Source organism: Neomonachus schauinslandi, chromosome 6 (genome assembly GCF_002201575.2).
Source record: "Neomonachus schauinslandi chromosome 6, ASM220157v2, whole genome shotgun sequence".
Taxonomy (NCBI): domain Eukaryota; kingdom Metazoa; phylum Chordata; class Mammalia; order Carnivora; family Phocidae; genus Neomonachus; species Neomonachus schauinslandi.
The window spans coordinates 3,315,155-3,341,922 of NC_058408.1; the positions used below are offsets into that span (position 1 = coordinate 3,315,155).

Genomic DNA, 26,768 nt, shown 5'->3' on the forward strand with positions numbered 1-26,768 from the left:
TCTTCTATTCACCAAATATTGTATGTAGCTTCCTCAACCAGGTTAAAGAGAGCCAAAGCTTTCTGTTTTTTGTTAATAGGGAATTCATTTTCAAATTTCAGTTGCTTCATAGGTTCCAAGGATGACTCTGAAAAAGTAGATGATGTCTTGTGAGTACTGTGCGGGAGGGTCACAGAATGGTCAGCCAGTAACATGGCCTTTCTTTCCTTTCCAAACGAACCCCAACCCTCCCTGGATAACAGGTCACTGCTTTTTCTTGGGATGGTCCTATAAAAGAACAAACTCAAAGGATGTAGACCAGGACATTGGGAAGCTGGAGATGACATCTCAGGAAGAGCATCAGTGGAGACTGTTCCAGTCAAAAGCATGGTGTGTATTCCTTACTTATAAAGTTTAGAGATGGGCAATTCAAAGATACCAAAATAGGAGTGAAAGCTCCTGATTTTAGTCCCATTTTAAAATTTTGCTATACCTTTGTCTAAGCAAAAGAGCAAACAATGATAGAAGTTTTGTTATTTGCAAAGGTCTTTAAGACTAACAAAATGCTATTTAGGGTGGTTCAGTCGTTAAGGGTCTGCCTTCAGCTCAGCTTATGATCCCAGGGTCCTGGGATCGAGCCCTGCATTGGCTCCCTCCTCTGCGGGAAGCCTGCTTCTCCCTCTCTCATTCCCCCTGCTGTGTTCCCTCTCTCACTGTGTCTCTCTCTGTCAAATAAATAAATAAAATCTTAAAAAAAATAATACTAACAAAGTGCTATTTAAATTAAAATTTAAAAGTTTAGCTAGTTGAGATAATGGAGGAAACCACATGATAATTGGAAAAGCAGCAATTTTTAATGATTCTTTTGTCTCTGCATTTAGAGAATGACACTGGAGAGATTTTTTTTTTTTATCCCAAAATGTTAAAGCAGAAGGTTAATATTATATGTCAAATGAATATTAAGGGAACAAGTTTGGAAAACCCCTGGAATCATACCTCTTGGGTATTCTGAAATAATTTAGAAGAAGCCCTGGGATATGGGTCATCTATTTTTTCTTGAGCAAGCCTTCAAGCACCTGGTGCATACTAGACACTACTGTAAGTCTGGTAATTGACACGTTGTGAAGTCAAAGACATCACATAATACTAGTGACAACTGAGATTCCAACAATTGCTAACAAAACCAAGAGAAAGTGACAATAAAGTCCAATTAGGAAGTTGTAAGGAGGAGTCAATGTGTCAATGTTACTTTAACTGAGAATTTAAAGAAGTCACATTAAAAGAAGAAAAAACAACAACAACCACAAACATAAAGTATGGATGATTTCCAGATTTAGAAGGTAGGATAAAAAATGACATGGTTGTTCAAAGTTTTTCAACACTAAAGCATATGTGAAGGAATATACAGTGGCAGTTATGCGTGGAAAGTTATATTGGGGAAAAATATGAGACACAGAATGATTGCCTTAGCTTTGTAGACAATTAAGTGTTATTTAGTTCTGTTAATAGGATTAGGATTTGTCTTGTCAGAAGACAACTCTGAGGTCACAGTGGAGGATGGTTTAGAGTGGAATGAGATATAAACCAGGGGGTCTGTCTATCATGCTCTTGGAGTAGTCCAGACTAGAGCTAATTTCTTACAGAAAAGAAGAAATGATCCTAGAAGTATTGCAGAACAAAAACAGATTGCATTTGGAGGATGAGAAAAATAATGTATTTAAATATGTCTCAGAAATTCACAGCTTACATGATGAGGAGGATTTTGAACCGTTCTACTGAGACACAGAATCCTTACGAAGAAATAGATCTGGGCAAGAGGTGGGAAAGGACAAAAATGTTTTGATTTAAAATATATATAATCTAGCACTAGGAACAATAACTTATCAGAAGCATTAGGGAAAGTATCTGAGCCTCCTTACCCAGGAATTCACAGACAGATCCTGGGAAAGATGGTCTAACGAGTCTCCAGGTCAGGTATATCAGGGATAAGCCGTGCAACTCAATTGGCAACCAGCAAAAGCTGAATCAAACTAAATTCTTCCAGCCATGGTTTTTATGCAAGGGAAATCAGGCTTACTGTCCTTCAAGGGTGTGGAGAGGAATCATAAAACTAGTTCTAAGACAGAAGCAGTAGGTCTAAACCAAATTAACCTTTAATGAATGACTGCATGGAAATGGGGTAAACGGTTAATAATGAAAAGGAGCTGTATTCTTCAGAGGTCAGCAACACAAAGACAGATCAAGGGTGTTTCCCTAGATGATGAATGTATTAAAAGCAGGTAAGAGGTGGATCCTCAGACACTGGTGCTATTGCTTATGGAATATACATATTAGCAATGTGGATAAAGCTATGACCACGGAAAATCATAATTAACATAAAGTTTCTTTTGAATATTAGATCATCAAATAATTAAGTGGAGAGTACATAAGTCTGCAAGAGTGGAGTGGGGGGTGAAAGGATAGGCTTTATTTGAGCAAATATTATGTCTTCGTGTGAACACTTACCCCAGATTCACTGCTAAAATCATTGGCAGAGAAACAGCACTGTGGATACATATTAATTTAGGATAATTTTTGGTTAATTTATAATCCTTTTTTTCTCTTTCTTTCCAGTTGTTTCTCATTCACACCAGACTGGTGCTGTCTACGTTACGAAGGGTAAGTCTCTCTATTCCTCCGTCCCAGAGGTCTCTGGACCTGATCACACTGGCTTTGTTCTGTGTCCACTCTCCATGGCCAATTCTTCCCAGGTCACTGAGTTCCTCCTTCTGGGTTTCTCCAGCTTCGGTGAATTGCAGCCTGTCCTCTTTGTGTTCTTTCTCTGCCTCTATTTGATCATCCTGAGTTGAAACTTCACCATCATCTCCGTCATCCACCTGGACCGCAGCCTCCACACACCCATGTACTTCTTTCTTTGTGTCCTTTCAACCTCTGAAGTCTTCTACACAATTGTTATCCTGCCCAAGATGCTTATCAACCTGCTCTCTGTCCTCAGGACTCTCTCCTTCATGGGCTGTGCCACCCAGATGTTCTTCTTCCTCGGCTTTGCTGTCACCAATTGCCTGCTTCTGGGAGTTATGGGTTATGACCGCTACACTGCCATCTGCCAGCCCTTGCGCTACCCCGTTCTCATGAACTGGAGGGTGTGTGGACAGCTGGCAGCAAGTTGCATTGTTAGTGGCTTCCTAATATCTCTGGTGGGAACAACTTTGGTCTTCAGCCTCCCTTTCTGTGGCTCCAACAAGGTCAACCACTACTTTTGTGACATCTCACCAGTTATCCGACTTGCCTGTGCTGAAACCTACATCAATGAGCTGGTCATCTTCATCTGTGGCGTCCTGGTGCTTGTTGTGCCCTTGATATTCATCTGTATCTCATATGGCTTCATTGTCCATACCATCCTGAAGATCCCATCTGCTGAGGGCAAGCGAAAAGCCTTCTCCACTTGTGCCTCCCATCTTATTGTGGCCATTGTCCACTATGGCTGTGCTTCCTCTGTCTACCTTCGGCCCTCAGCCAAATACTCATCAGGAAAAGACAGGCTGGTGACAGTGACCTACACTATCATCACCCCCCTGTTGAACCCAATGGTATACAGCCTTAGGAACAAAGATGTACAGCTGGCCATTCGGAAAATGATTGGGAAGACTGGGGTTTCTCTTAAGACTTTATAGTTAAAACATTTTCAATAGTACACACATATTTGGGCCAAATGTGTCACTACGTGTTCAACTCATAACAGTTTCTGGTAATATCTGTCTGTATAAATGTGTGGCCTTAGACAAGTTGTTTGATGTTGCAGGGTCTAAATATTCTCTTAGTAAAGCAGGCATGATAATATGTTCCTCTCAAGGCTGTTGTAAAGATTAAAGGAGATAGCACAGTGTCTGTCACAAAGGTTTGCTCTCCTCCTCCTCCTTATCTCCTTATGATTTATAGTTCTCAAAAGGCTCTTAAAAACCTTGCTCTATCTTTGGCTTGTTTGCCCCAAAGCCCTGATGGTGCTCTTTGTTTAAGGTTACGTCCAGCTTAAAAGGAGGTGCTCGAGTCTGAAGGTGGCTTAGATGTGAGGGCATGACATGATGGGGAAATCATTTACTCCACTAGAAATTAGAAGGTTTCAACCCGACACTGGTTAAGTCATGACTTTAAGAAAGTCACAATTGTTCTCTGAATCTGAATTTTAAAATATGGAAAATAAAGATAGTATAATTTTTCTTTTCTAATTCACAGGGTTTTTGTTTGTATCTAATGGATCAGATGAAAGAAAGCACATGTAAAATGTACAACTGCAGAGAGTGGAAGCTCATATTAATTAAGGCTTTGAGCATCTTTGCAAGGACCTTTTATTTCTTCCAATTCTCTGAAAATGATATTTCTGGGTGCCTTTTCTGACTACCCCTTTGAACTGCTTGTTACATAACGTAGAAGATATGCTACATAAATGAGTGGAAAAAATAATCCACCATCCAGTCCCCGGAAGAAGGCTGGAGGAGAGGTCTCCATGGCATTCCACACTGAATCCAGTAAGGAGAGGGAGCTACCCAGTTTCAAAGTTGTCATCAGACTCTGTACTTTGAGATAGAAGGACTCTGGTGGCCCTCTTGTCCCACATGTCCCCTGTCCAGAAGGTCCTTCCTTAGTACCTCCCAGGGAACCCATCCTTTGCTGATCTGTTGCTTTCCCTTTGTTGTAGCAGATACTCACCTTTCTATGATTTTCACACTCTCTGTCTCTCATATCATGCACTGACTCCAATCTTGGCTCACAGATGTTTGAGGTGGTTATGACAATTGGGACTTTTCCTATTACCTATATGACCTGAATTTCAGACACTCTGTCTTCTTGTGTATGGCCCTCTGGACATGCTGGAGCATATCAATATTTTCTTTGAAGCATAATGAATGAAAGTGAAGTTCATATTTCACAAATGACTCCATTTCCAGGTGAAATGTAACTACATTCTCTCTTGTTAAGTTTATTTAGATTTTCAAATTAAAGTAGTATAATCGTCAATAATGCTCTTATATTTAAAAATTATTACCTCTATTTCTATTTTTGTTTCCCATTTTTTAGGTTTTGGATTAAATCTTTTTATATTATTTTCATTCTTAGTCGTTAAATAATTAAGACATTTAGAGCACTACATATCTCTATAAGCACGGCATGGGCTATTTCCATTAATTCATTCTGTTCTTTTTTATTTCCTTCCTAACATGTTTGCAATTGTCATTTATTGCCCAAATATTTTTTAGGAAGAAGTATTTGTTTATTTATAATAGATATTTCCTTGCTAATATTTAAATAACTTCTATTATTTACTTATATTTTGTGTGTGTGTGTTAGTGACAAAATGTGACTGGTACAAGTCCTATTTTTAGAATTTATTGCATTTTAAGTTTTTTCCAGATTTTTCTCTTTGAAATATTTTATTTAGATTAAAATAGTATCATATTATGGATATCATCTTAATTTTTTAATTAAGTCATTTTAGTATGAGAGATTATGATTTGTTTTGTGTGTACATATTTTGTCATGGTTTCATTGTGCTCATTTCAAATACTTCACAATTATATTTCTAGCAATACTGACTTACGAATTTTGTTATGAAATCTATTTTTTAAATGCTAAATAAACTTTTTGGGATTTCACACATATATTTTATTCCAAAACCCACTAAAATAATAAACACAAAAGCACTCATCAAGAAGCAAACAGGAGAGGATAATACACAGGAAGGATTAAAAAAAAGTTATAGAGGCAAAAAAAAAAAAGATTCTAAGCAGAAGGGACAAAGCTGAAAGGTAGGAAACCTGCACGAGGTGGGAAACCCACCAAAAGCAAACTGGGTCCCAGCACAGAACTGCATCTGGACATCCTCCTCACTCTCAAACCTTCCCAGTACTGTGGAAAAGAGCAAGATTGGTTAATGTCTCAGGAAGGAGGACAGCTTCTCGCTCGGTGCTGCTCAGATTACCTGCAGAAGGACAGATTTCTTTTCTTTGCCCGTTTCATCACAATACTTTGGTAAAACAATAAAAATGCTAAGTGAAATAAGTTGGTCAGAGAAAGACAAATACCATATGATCTCACTCATATGTGGAATTTAAGAAAGAAAACAGATGAACATGTGGGAAGGGGTAAAGAGAAAAAGGAGAGAGGGTAACAAGCCATAAGAGACTCCTAACGACAAGGAACAAACTGAGGGTTGATGGAGGGGAGGGGGGTGGGGGATGGACATTAAGGAGGGCACTTGTCGTGACGAGCACTGGGTGTTGTATGTAAGTGATGAATCACTGGGTTCTACTCCAGAAACCAATATTGCACCACCTAAAATTTAAATTAAAAAAAAATAAATAAAGTATTAGAGAAATGAAAGGAAAAGAACATCTGAGAGAGGTCCAGTACAAAAGGTGTGTGTGCACTGATGGGATGTCTCCGTAATGTCACATTCCGCAACAGTTGCTCACTGCGTTGCATTTCATACCCATCTCATCACAACTTGATAACGAAGAGCTCAGAGACCAGACCGCAGACTCTCGCCTGATAGGGTTGCTTTCTATTTCTTCCATGCCAGGATGAGCCTGGGGGTTTCTTTTCCAGAGCAGGTGGCGCAGCAGGAGCTGTGCGTGAAGCAGGGGTGAGTGTGAGCGTGAGCGTGCCTGTCGCCGGCTTCTCCCCACCTCGGCCCCCAGAAGGTGACAGCCCCGCTTAAACAAGTCCCTTAGGAAAGAGGATGATCTCTTTCTGCCAGAGTAATCTCAACAAAATGAGTGACTTTGCTCTGCCTGGCTCTCCTCCTACAGGGAGCCCACCAGTCTTAGGTACACCCACACACAGCTTCTAGCAAGTTTTCCAGTGCCACAGTCTGCAATATATTTGAGCATCCAAGGCTTGCCAGACATCTGAAGAAGAACACGGAGGTCAAGACATAAGAGCAAAATATTTTCAGAGGAAATATAAAAATGCAGAGAACAGAAAATATTATCGTTAATACCTTCATATAAAACATATTGCATTCATGAAAGAACCGTATATCATGTTCACTTTAAGGAAGCAAAACAGCAACAGGAAAGCATACAAACATGATTGGCGCAGCAATGAACTTTCACAGAGAGAACCTAAATAGCTCAAAACCTGGAATATCACTAACATCTCATTACTCTGCTTTCTACAACAGAAACAGCTCTGGAGGCCTCTCATGTCATGTTTCGTGCTTGGCTGGCTTCAAAGTTTGTAAGGTTAGAAATCTAGAGGATGCACTCTCCAGAATTACTTTCAGCCTTTCTCTAGTTCTCCCTCTTTCATATCTGCTTTTCCTGTTGATGGTCTTATCCATTATGTTTATACAGGCATAGCTCTCCCAAGTTTAGACTTCATTTATGAAATGTTTTTTGTTCATTTCTAGCTGCTTCCTGATCTATCCCTTTGCTTTCCAAGACTTCCCTTCCTCTAATCACTCATAACTGAATTCTTTTAAATTCTGCTCTTTGCTAGTATTTTGCATATTCTATTATTTCTTTAATTCCTTTCAGCTTATTCTGAAATATTGGGTAGGGGTTTCCATCTGTTTCATGGATGAATCTTCCAGGCTCTTTCAAGGTGAGCTCTCCAGGAAGCCCACTCTGAGAGGGCGTGGCATGTAGGATGTTTATTAGTAAATGCATGGGATTCACACTTGTGGGATGGCTATCCTGGGCAGAAAAGATGGTCCTGCTGAAGGGACTCCCATCTCGGAGGCAGCGTCAGCCCCCCTGGAGGTGAGTTCTGTAGAACAATGACTGTTCAGAGGGACCTCGTGTTGGGCCAAGATGGCCAGAACTTTAGGAACCCACATCAGTCAATGTTTGGGTGTGGGTCGCTGTGGGAGAGACTGCTACATAGGACGAGCTGTCTGTGTTGCTAATGAAACTCCTGGAGAGGTGGACAGCTGAAGCCTCCCCACCAAGCAAGGTCCCCACCGGGGCAGGAAGCCTTTATGTGGAGGAGAGTCTGCATCTGGACTGTCACTATACAGGTACACGGCTAATTCCAACTGGGGTGTTGTTCCACTGGATGGTCCCTTGGAATAACTTTGTGGGCGATCTGAGTGTGATCTTTGTCTGAGTTCATCTGTGTGAGACTGGTTTTCCTGCACTCCCAAAGGGGAGCCTGGACCACCTTCACACCGCCAGCCTTCTAGCAGGAGGTCCTCTTGTGCTGCCACCAGAAATTATCCAACCGTTAACGGAGACCATAAGCTTTCCCTGTTTTGGATGATGTTCTCAAGTTGGCCAATTGATTTTTAGGTTCTTGCCACTGACAGTTGTTTTTTCTTCTTGTTCTCATGATACTAGGATTATCAGGAAAAAAATCAGTCTTTTCCTCTGCTTTCTCTTTCACAATTTTTAATACCATATTTTGAGTTTCTTGAGTATATTTTGTTGATTTGATTCTTAAAAATGTGGCCATGGGGATTTTAACTTCCCTTTTGCATTCACTTTTCCCTTATTTTTAAATTGAGAAATAATTTACATAAATAAAATTCAAGTATTTTAAGTGTAAGTTATTTGTGAGTTTTTGCAAATACATTCACCTACTTAACCACCACAGCAATCACGAAATAAAACAGTTCTATCACCCTAAATATTATTCCATGCCACTTTCCAGCTGGCTTCCTGCCTTGAGACAACACACTATTGATTTCTCTTTTTTCTGGCTTTATTGAGATATACTGGCATATAACATTGTGTAAGATAACAGTGTGTAACGTAACCATGATACACGTGTATATTGTGAAGTGATCACCGCAGTCAGGTCAGTTCACACCTCCATCTCCTCACAAATCACCTTTTCTGTGTGTGTGGTGAGAACATTGAAGATCTACTCTCTCAGCCACTTTCAAGTATATAACACAACGGTGTTGTTAACTAAGGTCATCATGCTGTACCTTAGACCCCAGAACTTACTCATCTTATAACTACAAGTGTGTGCCCTTTGACCAACATCTCCCATCCTCCTCACCTTCCTCCCCTGGCAACTACCATTCTACTCTCTGTGACTATGAGTTCAGCTTTCTGAGACTCCACATATAAGTGAGATCATACAGTATTTATCTTTCTCTGTCTGACTTATGTTGTTAAGCATAATGTCCTCACGTTCCATCTATGTGGCAGAATTTCCTTCTTTTTTGTTGCTGAAAAAAAAAATCTCATGGCATTCTGTTCTTTCATAGCTGTGTAGGCTTCTCTTGTATAAATATGCAAAAATATACTTACCCATTTATCTGTTTATAGACATTTGGGTTGTTGCTTCTTATTGGCTATTATGAATAAACCTGCCATGAACATATTTTGCAAAGGTCTTTTGTGGACATTTGCTTTTATTCCTCTCTCTTGTGTCTGGGTAGATATATATTTAATTCTATAAGATGTTGCCCACTGTTTTTTAAAGCGGGTGTGCCACATGAAACTCCCACCGGTTGCTTAATATTCTTTACAACTTTTGGTAAGGTCAAGTGTTTTGTTTTGCTTTTGTTTTCATTTTTCTAAATATATTAGTCATTCTAGTAGGGTAAGTAGCATCTCATTTAGTTTTATTTTGTATTACCCTGATATCTAATTGTGTTGAACACTTTTTAAAAAATTTTCTTATTGTTATTCATATGCCTTTTTAGCAAATTGTTCTAGTCTTCTACCTATTTTAATAAGACTGCTTTTTTAATTGTTGAATTCTAGGACTTATTTATAAATACTGGATTAAAGTTGTTTGTAAGATACATGTATTGTGAATATTCTCCCCAAGTCTGTAGCTTGCATCTCTGTTTTCTCAATAGTGTTTTTAATGAGAGTGAGCTTTTAAATTTTGATTAAATTTACTTATAAATTTATTCTTTTATGTTTAATGCTTCTTGGGTCTTGTCTAAAATATTTTCCTAAATCAAGGTGAAGGAAACCTCCTCTCACATTTGCTTCTAGCTGCTTTCCAGCATTAGCTTTTATATGTGGTGTTGGGTTCATTTATGTTTCATCTCTTAACGAAAGACATCAAGACATAGCTTATATATAATAAAAGACACCCACTTTTAGTGTATGGTCTACTGTGTTTTGACAAATATTTATACCCATGTACTTACCACCATAATTGATATAAAACATTTCCAACACCCCGAAATTGTCCCACGTGCCCCCTCCCAATCAGTTCCCTAGATCACCACTGCATTTGACAATACTAGAATTTCATATGAATAGAATCACATAGCATGTACTTTTTTGGTTTTTGGCCTTTTCCGTTAGGCATATTTTTGAAGTTTATCCATGCCGTCTGTGACTTTGGAGTTCATTCTTTTTGTTGCATTGTATAAATAACACTGCAGTGTGTCTATGCAGGCACCCGATAATGGGCATGTAGTTCTTTCTCAGTTTTCAGCTCTTAGGGACAGAGCTGTACAAATATTTGTGTGCACATATTTCCATAATGCATAGAGTTTTTTCATTCTGTTAAGCAAATATCTAGGTGTGGAATTGAGAAGTCATGTAGTAAATATATGTTAACTTTATAAGAGATTGTCCAACAGTTAGGCAAAGCAGTTTGCCATCTGACACTCTCCACAGCAATGTGTGAGAGTTACCAGTTGCTTGTCATCCTCAACATAACCTATCAGTCTTAAATTCATCCATCACGTAGATGTGTAATGGGATCTGACTGTGGCTGAGCTGGAATGTCCTTCCTGACTAAAGATGTTGAATATCTTTTTGTGTGTCCATCGGCTATTTCTGTATTTTCTTTAGTTGAGTATTTCCAACACCTGTTATTCATTTCCCAATTGGAATGTAACTGCCTTTCCGATTTTTGGATTTGATTGTTTGTCCTCTTATTGGATTGTAGGAGTTCTTTATATTTTCTAAGTACTTTTTTGGGTCATATCTATGTTATCAAAACACTTCTACCATGTTGTGATTTACTTTTAATTTTCTTTTTTTTAAATTTTTTTATTCTTATGTTAATCCCCATACATTACATCATTAGTTTTAGATGTAGTGTTCCATGATTCATTGTTTGTGCATAACACCCAGTGCTCCATGCAGAATGTGCCCTCCTCAATACCCACCACCAGGCTAACCCATCCTCCCAACCCCCTCCCCTCTAGAACCCTCAGTTTGTTTTTCAGAGTCCATCGTCTCTCATGGTTCGTCTACCCCTCCGATTTCCCCCACTTCATTCTTCCCCTCCTGCTACCTTCTTCTTCTTCTTCTACTTTTAATTTTCTACCAGTGTCTTTGAAGAACAGAGTTTTCTTTCATTTCAATAAAGTCCAACTTATTGATTTTGAATTGTATAGCTCATACATTTTGAGTCATATTTAAGAAATGTTTGCAAAACCCAAGCTCACTAAGATTTCATCCAGTGTGATTTTTTAGAAGTTTTATAATACCAGCTCTTCCAGGCAAGGTAATGATTCATTTCCAGTTTATTTTTATATGGTAAGAGAAAACAGCAAGATTCTTTTTTCCACCCAAATGCATCATTATTGGAAAGATTATTGCACTGAATTCCTCAGCAGCCTTGTAGAAAATTAATTGCCTATACACATGTGGATCTATTTCTGGACACCCTATTTGGATCTATTTGTCCACATTTATACTAATTCCAAACTGTCTTTTTAGAGGTAGCTTTGGAATCAGTGCAATTCCCTCTGGATTCCTCCCTCTAGGTTTCTCAGGGAAGCCATCTTTGGGAGGAGCTACACCTCAGAACTTGCTGGGGAGTCACCCTCTGAAGCACTGAAGAAGGCATCCATGGGAAGTGTATCAACATGGAAATTTCTGGGAGAATTGCCAGTGGGAACAGTGCAGCCATTGGGTGTCCCTTGCACTGATGGCCTCCAGTTGGAGGAGAGCACAGGAGAACCAGGAACAGGGTCCCCTTCTAGCTCTGCTGTCCCCTCAGCATCTTCTATTGACAAAGCTTACTGTCATGACAGCTGGTAGGGGAGAAGTGTTCCAGTATCACGAGAGCAATTACAGAAAGGTTTAGAGCTGAAGTACAATTCCATCCATAATTTTTACAATCTACTTAGGGTTAATGTTGTGACTATACTTGAAATGTGGAAGCCTTGGAATTACATACATCGTTTATCCTACCTTATCCTTTATGCTAAAGTGCATTACATCTCTCTGCATTAAAAATCCATAGGCCCTCTGCCCCACCCCCATCAAAAAAAAAAAAGAATTAAAAAGGGGGCACCTGGGTGGCTCAGTCAGTTAAGCATCCATCTCTTGGTTTCGGCTCAGGTCATGATCTCAGGGCCATGAGATCAAGCTGTGTCAGGCTCTGCACAGGGCATGGAGTCTGCTTGAGATTCTCTCCCTCTGCCCCTCCCCCCCTTCTCATTCTCAAAAAAAAAAAAAAAGGAATAAAAACCCATAGGAAAATGTAGCATTTTTTTGCTTTATTCATAAGTATTCTAAAGAAATTAAGAAGAAAAAATATTTTTTATGTTTACTCAAATATTTATAATTTTAATGCTCATTTCTTCTTGATGATAGCTTTTTAAATATCTCTATTTGTTCATATTATCCTGGAAGTAAACATGAGGTTTTCAGAAGATGGATAAATTATTGTTACTTACAGCAATGACTGAATAGGTTCCTATTGACCTAATCCTTCTGGGTTGTGTGATGAGAGCCAGATGTCACCATACACACATGGAGGTCTGTACCGCAGATGAATAACCCTGAAATTAGGAATCTGGGAGCTTATCTAGGAGTGAAATAGTTACCTTCCCCTCCTGAGAGAGGGAGAGGGACATGTGCTCCCTTGTTATTTGCAATTCTTTGGAAGATAAACACCTGGTTCCAAGGTTCTAGGTTTCCTCCCCTTTGAGAGGGAATACATACTTCTCAGAAGGTCAATCTACCACTAATTATTTAGCAGATTTTAGGTTTCAAGCCTTGTCCTTCAAGTTAGGTTATAGGTTTATTTACTTGGAAAGCCCTAGTTAGGAAGGAAAACGGAAATATATACTTTCTGACACCCAACTACTTGACTTTCTGTCTGGTATAATTTCTCTTTAGCTTGAAAACCTCCCTCCAGTATTTAAGGTAGTTCAAGTCTATTGAGACAAATTTTCTTAGTTTCCTACTAGATAAACATGTCTTTACTTTACCTTCAATCCTAAAGAGTATTTCAGTGGAAATAGAATTCCAAATTAGTAGTTTTATTAATTTATTTCCTTTTATCGTTTTTAGGTTTGTGTTCCACTGTTTTCTGGTCCTAATTGGTTTTTTTTTTGGTCTGCTTTCAAGATTCTTTAAAAATTCAATCAGCCAATGTACAGTACATCATTAGTTTCAGATGTAGAGTTCAGTAATTCATCAGTTGAATATAACACCCAGTGCTCATCACATCATGTGCCCTCCTGAAAGCTGGTCACCCAGTTACCCCATCTCCTTACCCCCCCCTCTCCAGCAACCCTCAGTTTATTTCCTATGGTTAAGAGTCTCTCATGGTTTGTCTCCCTCTCTGATTTCTTCCCATTCAGTTTTTCCCTCCCTTCCCCAATGATCCTCTATGTTGTTTCTTATATTCTACATATGAGTGAAACCGTATGATAATTGTCTTTCTCTGATTGACTTATTTTGCTCAGCATAATACCCTTCAGTTCCATCTACATCCTTTTTTGATGGCTGCATAATATTCCATTGTATATATATACCACATCTTCTTTATCCAGTTATCTGTCAATGGACATCTGGGCTCCCTCCACAGTTTGACTATCGTGGACATTGCTGCTATAAACATTGGGGTGCAGATGCCCCTTTGGATCACTACATTTGTATCTTTGGGGTAAATACCTAATAGTGCAATTGCTGGATCATACGATAGCTCTATTTTTAACATCTTGAGGAAGCTCCATACTGTTTTCCAGAGTGGCTGCACCAGCTTACATTCCACCAACAATGTAAGAGCGTTCCAGCAATAGACAACAAAAAGAAATAAAAGGCATCCAAAGAGACAAAGAAGTCAAACTCTCACTCTTCATAGATGACATGATACTTTATGTGGAAAACCCAAAAGACTCTACCCCAAAATTGCGAGATCTCATACAGGAATTCAGCAACGTGGCAAGACATAAAATTAATGCCCAGAAATCAGTTGCATTTCTGTACATTAACAATGCGACAGAAGAAAGAGAAATTAAGGAATCAATCCCATTTACAATTGTACCAAAAACCATAAGATACCTAGGAATAAACCTAACAAAAGAGGTAAAGGATCTGTACTCTGAAAAGTAAAGAACACTCATAAAGAAATTGAGGAAGACAGAAAGAAATGGAAAAATATTCCATGTTCATGGGTTGAAAGAACAAATATTGTTAAAATATCTATGCTACCCAGAGCAATCTACACATTCAGTGTAATCCCTATCAAAATACCATCAACATGTCTCACAAATCGTTCTTTTTATTTTATTTTTTTTATTTTTCAGTTTGGCTCTGATGTGCTGAGGTATGGATTTCTTCTTATTTATCCTGCTTGAGATATGTGGGGATTCTTGAATTTGTAAATTCATGTCTTGAAGAACGTTTGTGAAATTTCTGGCCATTATTTTTTCAAATAATTTTTCTGCCTTATTCTCTATTTCATTCCTGTATAGAGCTCCAATTACACATGTGTCAAACTGATCAGTGTGGTTCCTCATGTGCTTGAGGTTCTGTTCATCTGTTTTCATAATTTTTCTGTCTTGTTCACACTGAGTCATTTCTATCGCTCTATCTTCACATTCACTGCTTCCTTCCTCTGTTACCTCCATTCTGATGCCAATCTCATCCATTGAAGTTTTGTGTGGTTTTGTTTTTGTTTTTGTTTTCATATAATGTATTTTCAGTTCTATCATTTTTTTCTTTTTCTTTTTTCTTTTTTTTTGGTTCTTTTTCTGCAGTTTCTATTTCTCCTCTGAGACTTGTTATATGTTCACCCATTATAAGTACATTTTACTTTATATCATTGGACACAGTTACCATAGCTGTTTTAAAATCTTGGCCAACTAATTTCAACATCAAATTACATCTCATCAGATCTCTATTGACTGCCTTCTTTCCTGAGAATGGCCATATTTTTCTGGTTCTGTTTATGTAAAATAATTTTGGATTTAAAGTGTGACTTGGTAAATATTATGTTGTAGAGACTCTGTTAAAATAATTTAACAATTGTTGGTGTTTTTAGTTTCAGTAGGCAAGTAACTTGTTTGGACTAAAACTGAAAATTTGTTCCCTTGGGTGGTGGTTCAAATATCTGTTTAAGTCTTTCATATTCTGGGTTGCTTTGAGTCTTGACCACACAGATGTGCTTCGGGGATCAGCAGACATTTGGACAGAACATATATGTAGGATGAATCTCTCTCTCTGGCTCTCCCATTTCCAGGATTCTATCCTTACCTCTCAGCATTCTGGTTACCCCAAACTCTATCTCCTGGTTCTTTGTGCCAGAAAACCTATTGGTTTCCTTTTTGAGTTTTAACCTTTTTACAAACAATGCTGACTCTGGCCTTCATTAAAACTGACAGGTATATCAAAGAGAAGCTTATGCTGTGTACTTACCTTCTTCCAGGTGTTTACTACACACTAGATCTGCCTGCTGTCATCCTATCTTTAGTGCTTTCATGTAGTTGCCCTTTGTGGGTTTTTTTCCCCCCAGATTTTGTAATAGTTATCTTCAGGACGGTTGATTAAGTAGACACTCAGTGAGACCAGAAGCAGAATTTCTACTTCCCTTTACTTTTATGAAAGTTTTAACCCCATGATTTAAATAGAATACTTTTATTTAATAGTTCCCTAATTAACTACTTAATCATTGATTCAGTTGGAAATTATTGCAGGAAACAGGAAATTATATAAGTATTTTTCAAAGAAAATTTAATTCAAGTAACTACAAATTACCAGAAAGTTTGAAAGGGTCAAGATTCTGTGACTGGAATTATTGATTCAAGAACACAGGACAATAGCTGAAATCTCTAGCCAAGGAAAGGTTACTGTTGTCAGTTTTACTGTTTTCTCTCAGTACAACACTTGGGAGCAGAAACTGAGTCTAATCCCTACAATATACTCAAATTCTTGCTATTTTGTTTCTCTGTACAAGCAATATATTAAAAATATGACCTCAGTTTTGCTTCCCATTTTCAGTACCATGAAGAAAACCACAGGTAGAGGGTGAAACTGAAGGAGAGAAGAGAGGAGAGCTAGGAAGACAGACTGAGCTCTGATGATATCATTGTCCAATGACATCATGGTCTGATGACATCATGGGCTGATGACTTCATGGGCTGATGACATCACAGTCTATGACTCACAGTTTGCCTGCAGCTAATCTCTCTCTTTTTTTTTTTAAGATTTTATTTATTTTGGCAGAGAGAGACACAGTGAGAGAAAGAACACAAGCAGGGGGAGTGGAAGAGGGAGAAGCAGGTCTCCTGTGGAGCAGGGAGCCCGATGTGGGTCTCGATCCCAGGACCCTGGGATCATGACCTGAGCCGAAGGCAGACGTTTAATGACTGAGCCATCCAGGCACCCCTGCAGCTAATCTCTTGATGTGCTGATGTATATTCAGATAAAGGGCTGATGGATTCATCTTCCGTTTTATGTATTGAATCCAGTGTAAGTTGGATTTTTTTTCACTTTTTGCCGTACAATAAGACATAATTTATCTAGGAACCATTTCAAGTGTTTCAGTTGAGATACAAACCCTACCCCCTCCATCCTTCAGTATAGGGCTGGGTAAAAAGGCCTGTGAAGTCAACCACATAGTGCTCCGCCTTCTATACTATCTAGGAGGAATCTTGATTAAATTCCATATATAGCTGTGTAGAGTGACTCTCTCAGCCTTTTGAATTGCATCACTAAGAATGGAGGTTTAGACTCTCATCTCCATTTTTATCCTGTTATTTGGATAAAGCCAGATGGTGGAGAAAGAAATCTAACACAAAGAGTGAAGCTAGGTCAAATTAAAGAGAGAAAGAGGAAAATACTTATTCAATAAACCTTCATTCACTCAACAAATAGTTATTGAATGTCTATTATGTATCAGGCAATATCCTAGAGATGGGGTTATACATCTAGCAAAATAGGGAGAAAGATCCCCATGGAGTAGAAAACAGATATGTAGAGGAAGAAATAATCATAACTGCACATAAAGTTGTGACACATGTTAAAGAGAAGTAAATTATGGATGAGGACACTTCTCAGAGATTGACCTGTGATTCAAGACTCCTGAATTGAGCCATATCTGATCAGATTTGTCCTGAACTTCCCAGTTGTTTAAGCTAACCGAGTCCCTTTTCTTATGCTAAATTGCACTGTATTTCTTTCACTTGAAAACCAAAGGTGCTAACATAACACAGTCATCTTTTGATAATGTAATTTTAACCAGTAGAATATCTATATATCTCATATAGGTAGATCATACAGATGCATCAGGTAGAGAGATACATGATAGACAGATAGATAGATGATAGACAGATAGATGATTATAAGGATTTGGCTCAAGCAAGCATGGAGGCTAACAAGCCCCAAGATCTTCAGCTGGCAGACTGGAAATCCAGGAGAACCAGTGGTCTAACCCCAGTACAAGACTGAACACCTGAGAACCAGAAGAGCCAGTGTGTAAGTTCCAGTCCATGTGCAGATGCTAGGGCAGAAGACAAACGTCCTAGCTCCAAGACAGGCTGAGAGAGAGAAACCTGTCCTACTCTGCCTTTTTATTCTATTCATATCTTCACCCGATTGGATGAGGCCCACCCACATAGGGGACTGCAATCTGCTTTTCTCAGTCTATTAATTCAAATATTAAGCTCATCCAGAAAACCTTCACAGACACACCCAGAATAATGTACAACCAAATACCTGGGCATTACATGGCCCAGTCAAGTTTATATGAAAAAAAATTAACCATCATATCTTGTTAGTTTTTATGTTAAATAGTAGTTTTAAGTTTAAGTATCTTCTAACAGCCACTTTCATTATATCAAATACAGAAATTTCTTTTTCAGCTCAAAACTGTTTATATTTTATGTATTAGAAATTTTTGTTTTCATTTTTCTTCTCAGGGATTCATTTTAAAAAGTATTTTAAATTGTACCTTTGATATATACTACCTTATTTTTCTTCACCTAATATATATATTTTTACTTTAATATCATGCAATATTGTTTATTTTTTCTTCTCTTCCTCACTCTCTGGGGCAGAGAGAGGAGCAATGGAAAGGAAGATTCAGGAGAGCTCTCATCTTATAGAATCCTAGAAAATGTAAATATAGAAAGTAGAATTAGTTTCCTATAGCAGCTGCTGGAAAATATAACTAGAACCTATGCTTTATATGTTCACATTGTTCATACTTGGGAGTGGTGCCTAATTATAATGTCTACTGGGCAAGAAAGCCGCCCTTACAGCTGTGTGGACCTGCTGCTTTGGGGATGACACATAGTATTTACAAACAAAACTTTACTCAAGACAAAGTGTCTCAATTTGAGTTTAGCTTACATACTTTCCTCTGAATGTGGGATTAAAGCATGTCCAGGGCTATTTCTTTGCTTGCACGCATGGACTATATTGAAATATTTGAGATGGAATTATGTTTCATCTAAGTTTACTGGAAACCTGAGTTTAAACTCTAATAAAAAAAGAATGGTTATTTATAACTTTCTAGAAAGTATCCTGTCATGCCTGAGAAGGAAATAAGAGGCAGGTCCTAGATCCATAACTGTGTCAAAATATGATTCTAGAAATGTGACTAACTGTAGTATTTTTCAGATTTCTTTCTACTTGGAAACCTTCGGGGTTTTTGAACAGGTGCTGGGCAGCAACAAGGCTGAGGACAGGTCAGCGCCCTGGGCGGAAATGCTTATTCAGGAAGATGCACTGAGCAGACCAGATGTCTCAGAAACCCCGGGATCCAGCGGCTTTTTGGAAGGACTCACGTGCACATTTGACAATTGCTGGAAGCAGCTGTTGTCAGATCTCTGCTGGTAGCCTCTGAAAGGGATATAACTGCAAAGAAAAAGACTCTGAGTCAGGATGAGCTCATTTGGGAGTTTCTGCTGCTCTGCAGGCAGCTGCTAGGGATTGCCAATAGGAACATGTCTGCCTGGAGCCACTCCAGGGCCTACAGCAAACAGTGCCATGGGGGCGGACCTTGCTGCCAAGTGCCTTCAATCCCCTCTCACATCCTCGTGTGAGTCACTCATGACTCATGAGGGAAGGTACAGAGGGTGGAATTTTATATTATCTCACCAAAGAGGAAGCATAACAATTTCCAGGGAAGTTCTAGAAATTGCGTTGCCTGAGTCCAGCAGTAGAGGAGTGTGACTTTTACCCTCCTTTCCAATGCAGCATAGGGGATCAGTAGCACACAAATGCAGAGTGGGCACTTCATCGGTTTTTCTCCAGTGCCACAGCCTTTCTTGTCTGTCTTGGGTCAGGCCCTCAGAGAATTGCAGGGATGAATGAGGATCACTGGGGGACTCGCCAAGCCCTGGAGGGTGCTACCCACCGGTTTTAGTCCTAATCCCTACTCCTGGGCCAGACACTGATTGGAGACCTTGTCATCTCTAGGAAGCTAAGGAAAAGCAGAGAGTCAGGTCTGTGACCTGCATGCAAACACTCTACCCTTCCCTTCAGTCTTCAAATCTGCTCTTCGCTGCTGTTCTTCCAGGTCTCATAAGACATCACACTTTCCCCCCTCCCTCACACTATGCTCCCACGCCCTCTCCTCAGTGCAAAATTTATCGGGTTCAGAAGAACCTAGACTAACAGGGGGAACTTTGTTTCTTCTTTTGCAATGATAGAATAAGACTTGATTTGTCCTGAGGAAGCCCAAGGAAAGAAAAGGCTTCTTCCTCATATGAAAGACCTCGGAAGAGATAGCCCTGTGTCGCCTCCTGCAGGATGGGTTCTGACATTCATGCCTCTTTTCTTAATCTGCTCCTAATGAGCTACCAGGCAACCTGGGACTAATTGCCAATGCCAGTTTTTTATTTTTATTTTTTCTCTTCCCTTTCTATCCAATTTGACCTGTGAGATTTGAGGTGGTGTTTCCTGCATCCTCTCTCCTCATTGAAAGGATTGGAACTGTGCCAAAAATAATATTGTAACGATGGCTCCCTGGAGTTTTGGGAAGTGTAAATATAAACCAGCATGTTGGCACCACAGCTAACAAGAGACCAAAGAAAAGTTTTTCAGTGATGCTTTAGGGGATACTTCTCAGAATTCTCAGCAGAGGGGGTAGGAATACACAATTTTGGGCATTGAAATGTCAGTCATAGAAAGGAATAGAATAAAGTCATTTCAGAACAGAAATGTTTGTAGTAACATTAATGTTTTAGTCTCATTTGATTAGAAGATCTCTGGGTGTTGCTAAATTCTAATAGCCGTGTGCTAAGGGCACAAAGGGAAATAGCCCCTGTTGGGTTATTTTATGCGGGAAATTAAGTGAAGTTAGTGTTTGGGTCCACTGATAGACAAGTGCCAGTCATGAATGATAATTTTAGAAATGTTCGAATTATTCCATGAGCTCTAGTCTCATTAGTGATGGGCACTAATAAGGACACAAGGCATGTGAGGAGAGCAAGGCACACACGTATACGGCAGCTTAAAAACATGGAGGATAGTATAGGGCTTTGGGGAGATAAAATAAAATAGGGCATTACCAGCTGAGCTGTAACAGTCAAAGAGATGGCTTCAAACAAATACCTTAAAATTTATGTTTCCCAGAGCTCATGGAATGGACTCCTCCTCTATCCACCATCCCTGAAAGACTGGTTCCTTAAGGAAGTCTTCCCTGGATAACTGAAAAAGAAAGGGCAAATACCTATGACTCCTTGTCAAGAGTGAGCTTTCTACATTTAGTTCATTCAACTTCCATTGTCGAATGTCACATGCAACTATTCTGTGGTGACAATGATATACCAGGAAAGTGTAAGAGGGGACGAAAGTTTAAAAAGAGTGTCTAACTGAGATGTTTTCCCTTACGGACCTTCCATTGTCTTTAGACCTCATTGTCCAAATACTGTGTGGACAAAGAATCTACGGCATAAGCCTTAGAGATGGGATCTGAGGAGGTAAATGAATGATATTCCTCCGGGAAGAGCCTGGTGCTGTGCTTTCCTTAGCCATCAAGAGATGCAGAGAGGATTGTGAAGAGCCAGAGTCATAGATAGAAAAATAAAACTGATACTTCTGCTTCCAGCCTTCTCTTAAAAGCAAGGGAACTGAAAGCAGTCAGAGCTGGTGCGGATGAAAGAACTGCACCCCAAAGGTGTGGGATCAGCAGTCAGTTGGCCTCTTGAATTGAGTTACATTAGCTAAGGAATTTCATTTTGCAATCCACACTGTGTTTTTATTTTCTTCAGTTATTTGGTTGTTTGGGATGTTCGTTTATTACTTTATTAAATTCACATTTTATTTTATTTTTTATTTTTTAACTATTTTTTATTATGTTTTATTAATCGCCATACATTACATCATTAATTTTTGATGTAGTGTTCCATTTGATTTTAATTGAATTGAGGGGAAAGGATCTGCCCATCCTTTAGTGGAGAAAAATTGCAGGAGCTGAACCCCTCAAGATCGGGTGTGTCCAACGCAGTGGTAAGCTCTGTTGGAAATCCAGGGAAAATGTGCAGAGATATAATGGCTCATCCTGAGGAAAGGTCTGATGGTTTGGATGGATTTCTGTCTGAGGTTTAAAACTACAATTATAGCAGAACTCTAAATCAGGTTGCTCTTGGGACACCTGGGTGGCTCAGTCGGTTAAGCAGCTGCCTTCGGCCCAGGTCATGATCCCAGGGTCCTGGGATCGAGTCCCACATCGGGCTCCTTGCTCAGCAGGGAACCTGCTTCTCCCTCTCTCTCCCTCTGCTTGTGCTCTCTCTGTCAAATAAATAAAATCTTTAAAAAATAATAATAATAAATCAGGTTGCTCTTCCTGGCAGAGTGGTATGCATGTGGTAAAAGCAATGACCAGCCTGACTGTGAGAACCTGAGATCATTCTAGAGCTACTTTAGTGCACTAAGGCTCCTTCTAACTCCCCTCTATCCAGTGGGTCAAACAGGTTGTGGGATTCGATCAAAAGACAAACTAACATCAACATATTATTATTATTACTAAAAATATGCACAAATAGAAGTTGGGTTTGAATGTTGGTTCAGTAGTTTTGAACAAATAAAACTATAGGGTTAAAAAGAAAATCTTAGGTGGAAATACACTTAAATCACATCCAATGGAAAACGTCAGAAGAGCTAGCCATCACTTCCGGAAGATTAAACAACATGGGTAGCAGAAGCTGACATCTACTAACAGTCTACAATGGGCTTGCGCTGTGCTAAGTGCTTTAATTTCCATAAAGACCCGGGGAGAGAGGTGCTAGGGAACACAGAGGCAGATGAAAAATGGCAGAGATGGATTGTCACACAGGAAATCTTCAGACATTTCCATTCCCTAATTGCTATTCAAAATACGCAGTGTGAAAAAATTACCTAGACCTAAGCACTATAAGAGATGCAGAAATGTCACTGGAGACAGGTGTACTCTGAGTTTTGAAACAGCTCCATAAATCGACACGATCGACAGGGCATTCCTTGCCAGTATCTGCCTCCCCCTTCTATTTGTTGTTCCTCAATCATAGTGGAATGAACCACCTGCACCTTTCAGGGTAAATAAACAGTCTGTTCCTTCATTCCTGTTCTCTGCTGGTCAATCTTGGGGACCAAGTGAACCAGGCTATCTTCTCCTCTGTCACAGAGTTCCTGTTGCTGGGGTTCTCCAACCTTGGAGAAATGCAGCTCATCCTCTTTGCTGTATTTCTGTGCCTGTATCTGATTATTCTGAGTGGGAACATCACCACTGTCACTGTCATATGCCTGGATCGCAGCCTCCATGTACCTATGTACTTCTTCCTGGGGATCCTCTCCATCTCTGAGACATGCTACACCTTTGTCATCCTGCCCAAGATGCTCATAAATCTGTTGTCTCTGCTCAGAACAATCTCATTTATTAACTGTGCCACTCAGATGTTTTTCTTCTTTGGTTTTGCTGTCACTAATTGCATGCTGCTGGGGGTCATGAGTTATGACTGCTATGCTGCTGTCTGTCATCCACTTTGGTACCCTGTCCTAATGAGCTGGCCGGTATGTGGACACCTGGCAGCCACTTGTGCTCTGATTGGCTTTTTGTTCTCGCTGATAGGCTCCCTGTTAGTCTTTGAACTCCCTTTCTGTGGTCTCAATAAAATCAACCACTACTTCTGTGACATTTCACCAGTTATCCAGCTTGCCTGTACTGAAACCTACATCAATGAGCTGGTCATCTTCATTGGTGGAGTTCTAGCCCTCATGGTCCCCCTGACTTTCATCTGCATATCTTATGGCTTTATTGTCCATACCATCCTGAAGATCCCATCCACTGATGGCAAGCAGAAAGCCTTCTCCACCTGTGCCTCCCACCTCACTGTGGTCATTGCCCACTATGGCTGTGCTTCCTCTGTCTACCTGCGGCCCTCAGCCAAGTTCTCATCTAACAAAGACAGGCTTGTGACAATGACCTACACAGTTGTGACTCCATTGTTGAACCCAATGGTGTATAGCTTCAGGAACAAAGATGTCCAGATGGCCATACGGAAAGTGATTGCCAGAGGAAGATTTTATCCTAAAGCTCGTGATGAGAATACTTTGCGTCCATGAAAACCTCCTTTCTGAGGATGTAGCAATAATTATAAAGTTGATAATACTGTCACCTTCCATTTCCATAGCATGGTATAGCCTCACAGTGCAAGCTTCCCAGGGTATTATTTTGATAGGCATTGTGGAGTGCAGCCGTGAGTTTGGGTTGATTGTTAATCAGATGCAAGTCTCAAATACCTTTAAACTTGCACAAGTAAGTATTTTGATTTTTCAGAACTGGAAACAGGTGTACTCTGAGTACATAAGAATGATCTTATTCTAGTCCAGGAAGGATAGGTAGCACATTGTGAAAGGTAATTCAATTTAGAAGGTTCAGCCATCACAACTTCTCAGTGATTTAGAAAAATCTTAGAAGGGCCCCTCACAAAAACCGTGGGTAAAATGGAATAAATCTAACTGAAAATTATTACTATAACCATGAGCCGTCCACATTGGAAAGGTTCCAAGGCTATCACTTCCAATCGCACTCTCATTATGGAGTCCCACCTGCAGAATCCCAGGCTCTGACTGATTGCAAGCTAGGCGGCCAGACATTATCAAACATTCCTAAGTGTTATCAAGTCCCACCTTTATGTCCCTTCCTCCTTGGCCCTAGTTATTATCTCTGGAGATGCATATCTTATCTCTAATATTTCACTTACACAGGGGCAACTCAAACATTTGAAGAGGATAATGCATTTTCCTTTGCAGGACCTTTAACTCAGCTGATGACTCCTTTGACCTTCATGATAACTCAGAGTCCACAGACCCCTCAAAATCCTGGTCTTCAATCTCTGGATTATTTTCAAGATATTTCCCATTTTCTTAATAGTATTCCTCAAATGGGTCACCAGGAAATGGGTGCAACATTCCAGGTGACAAGATAGTCATCTGCCTTGTGCTGGAAGTCAGTTTTATGTTAATACAGCTTAGATTTTTTTTCCCCTCTCATTTCCTGGTAATTTCTGTCACATGTGTGCTCTTCCCTGACTCCTATGTCCCTTAGACTAAAGGATTTTATATATTATTCTTTAAGGCAATCTCATATTTGGTATTCTTCCCCTTAAATCTCTGCCTTTGACTTGAGGCCAGAATATCCAGTTCTTTTCATACTTCACTTATAACCTCGAGCCTACTGGTTATCTCTCTTATAATGGCATTCTGTTCCTTCTTCTAGAATTGGAGGCTAAGCAGTATATGTATAGTGTAGAAACACAATTAACAGGGGCTACATGGATTCCAGTACTGATTTATGCTCAATGGCAAAGAGCACTGTGCTAGATACACATGCCTGCCAAGTGCCCGTTGTGATGGTTCACATGCTCAGAGGTTTTCCCTCTTCATCTTGGGTACTCCACAAAACAGAGTCACTTTGTCCATCTCCAGAAGTTCCATTTAGGGGCACTTGCACTTGACCTCTGCTCCAGGGAAATCACAGAGTACATGCCCTTCTCCCCCATCTGTGAGTTCTAAAAAGAAATAGCTCCTCCCTTTCACAAAGTACACTCTGGGGAAGGATGTCATATGGGTGGGCAAGAGGACAAGATGATTTATGACACGGTAGGGATTCCCTGGGCTGCCACAGGGCTCGGGCAATCTTCTAGTAGTCAGAGGGTAGAAGCAGAAACCTGAGGGAAACTGGGCATGGCTTTCTGAAGTGCGATCAGGAAATCTTTTGAGGCACTTGAAAAGTCCCATCTATTGTCCCAGAGACCAGTGCCACAGTTTTGTTCCCCGTCCAGTCCCTCACATCCCCACCTCATACCCCTTACAAGTGACTGTGGTGCCAGTGATGCCCCGTAATAATTACGCTGTTTGTAACTGCTCTGGAAGCTCATGTTGTATGCTTTATTGTTCAGGACTTCCCTTTCTTCTTCCTTTTGACAAAACCCTACTGTGATGAGATAAAGTGGGCAGAAAAGGTGCAGAGCGTAGGGTTTCCAGGTCCAGAGGTGATCCAGAGAAGACAGTCTCTCCCCTACAAGACTCTCCTCGCTCACCACACTATTTTTCCTGACTCTACAGTTAGAACTTCAAACCAGCCCACCTGATTACTCTCCTCAGAGTTTCACTTGTCCTTTTAAAATGTTTATTTATATGATAAAAGAAGAGATAAGTGTTGTGTGGCAACATCTCAACCTTAAAAACCCAGTGATTTAACTTCTCCATCATTCCCTTTGAAGTTAAATGCTGCTGGAGAAAATTATGTAATAAATCAGATTATTACAATAAGCTGATAATCAACTTCTTCAAACGTAAAATTTTTACATTTTTTTTCTAAAAAAATATCAGCCTATTCTTTGCAGAAGCTGTTGCACATATGCTCACTTCTACCTAAAACATCAACTAACTGCTCCTCTCCACAGCCCTCTCCCTCGGTCCTTCCAAACACAGTACCACTCTGGGACACTGCATCATTCTTTAGGAGAAAACACCAGGGAGCAGACTGAAATGCCCTGTTCCTCTTGTCATGGACTTTACAAATGTACTTGCCCCACAATTATTCCAGTAACTTTTTCCATTCCTGTTATAGCACAAGGCATCCCCTTCAGTGTTCTCAAATATACTTCCTTTTCATATGCCCTTCATTCGGTCTATTCGCTATTTATTGGTGCTTCCTGAATCCCTCTCTATGTAATCAGGGCTTTTCCCGAATCCTGGACAACAGGGATTGATGATCCGACATTATGTGAATAGACACAAAATAGGAATGTGTCTGTGTTTTTTCAGATTGGATGCTTTCAGCGTAGTTATGCCAAAGCACACACACCCTCCCAAACGCTGATGTAAAGAGAAGCTGGAGCAGCTCGAAGGAACTCAGACAACCGATCCCAGAGAGAGACTTTTTTATTTCCCCTTGATCTGTGAAGTTTTCAGGCAGGAAAAGCAGCCTGAGGATAGATACTAGAAAATGAGGGGAGGAAAAAACTGTCTGATATCAGTGCAATAAATTAATAAACCAGTTTTCAAACTCTATCCATGATTTACTCTTTCTTCAAATATTTACTAAGCACCTGCCGTGTGGGGGGAGATACAAAGGTAAAAGAAACAGCACTCCTGTTTTCAAAATAGTAAACCCGCACTTACTCCCTCAAACTC

General features: G+C 39.8%; 2 protein-coding genes across 2 annotated transcripts; both read left to right on the forward strand.

Annotated features, from left to right (window-relative positions):
• The first annotated feature begins 2,711 nt into the window (after positions 1–2,711).
• On the forward strand, positions 2,712–3,653 carry LOC110573354 (olfactory receptor 10R2-like). Its single transcript, XM_021681847.1, is given in 1 exon segment — positions 2,712–3,653. A coding segment is annotated over 1 exon segment (942 nt).
• Positions 3,654–18,851: 15,198 nt separating this feature from the next.
• Positions 18,852–23,690, forward strand: LOC110573353 (olfactory receptor 10R2-like). The gene is made up of 2 exons (XM_021681846.1): positions 18,852–18,979; positions 22,676–23,690. The coding sequence occupies exons 1-2, from the start codon at positions 18,852–18,854 to the stop codon at positions 23,688–23,690; spliced, it is 1,143 nt and encodes a 380-aa protein (XP_021537521.1).
• The last annotated feature ends 3,078 nt before the right edge of the window (positions 23,691–26,768 follow it).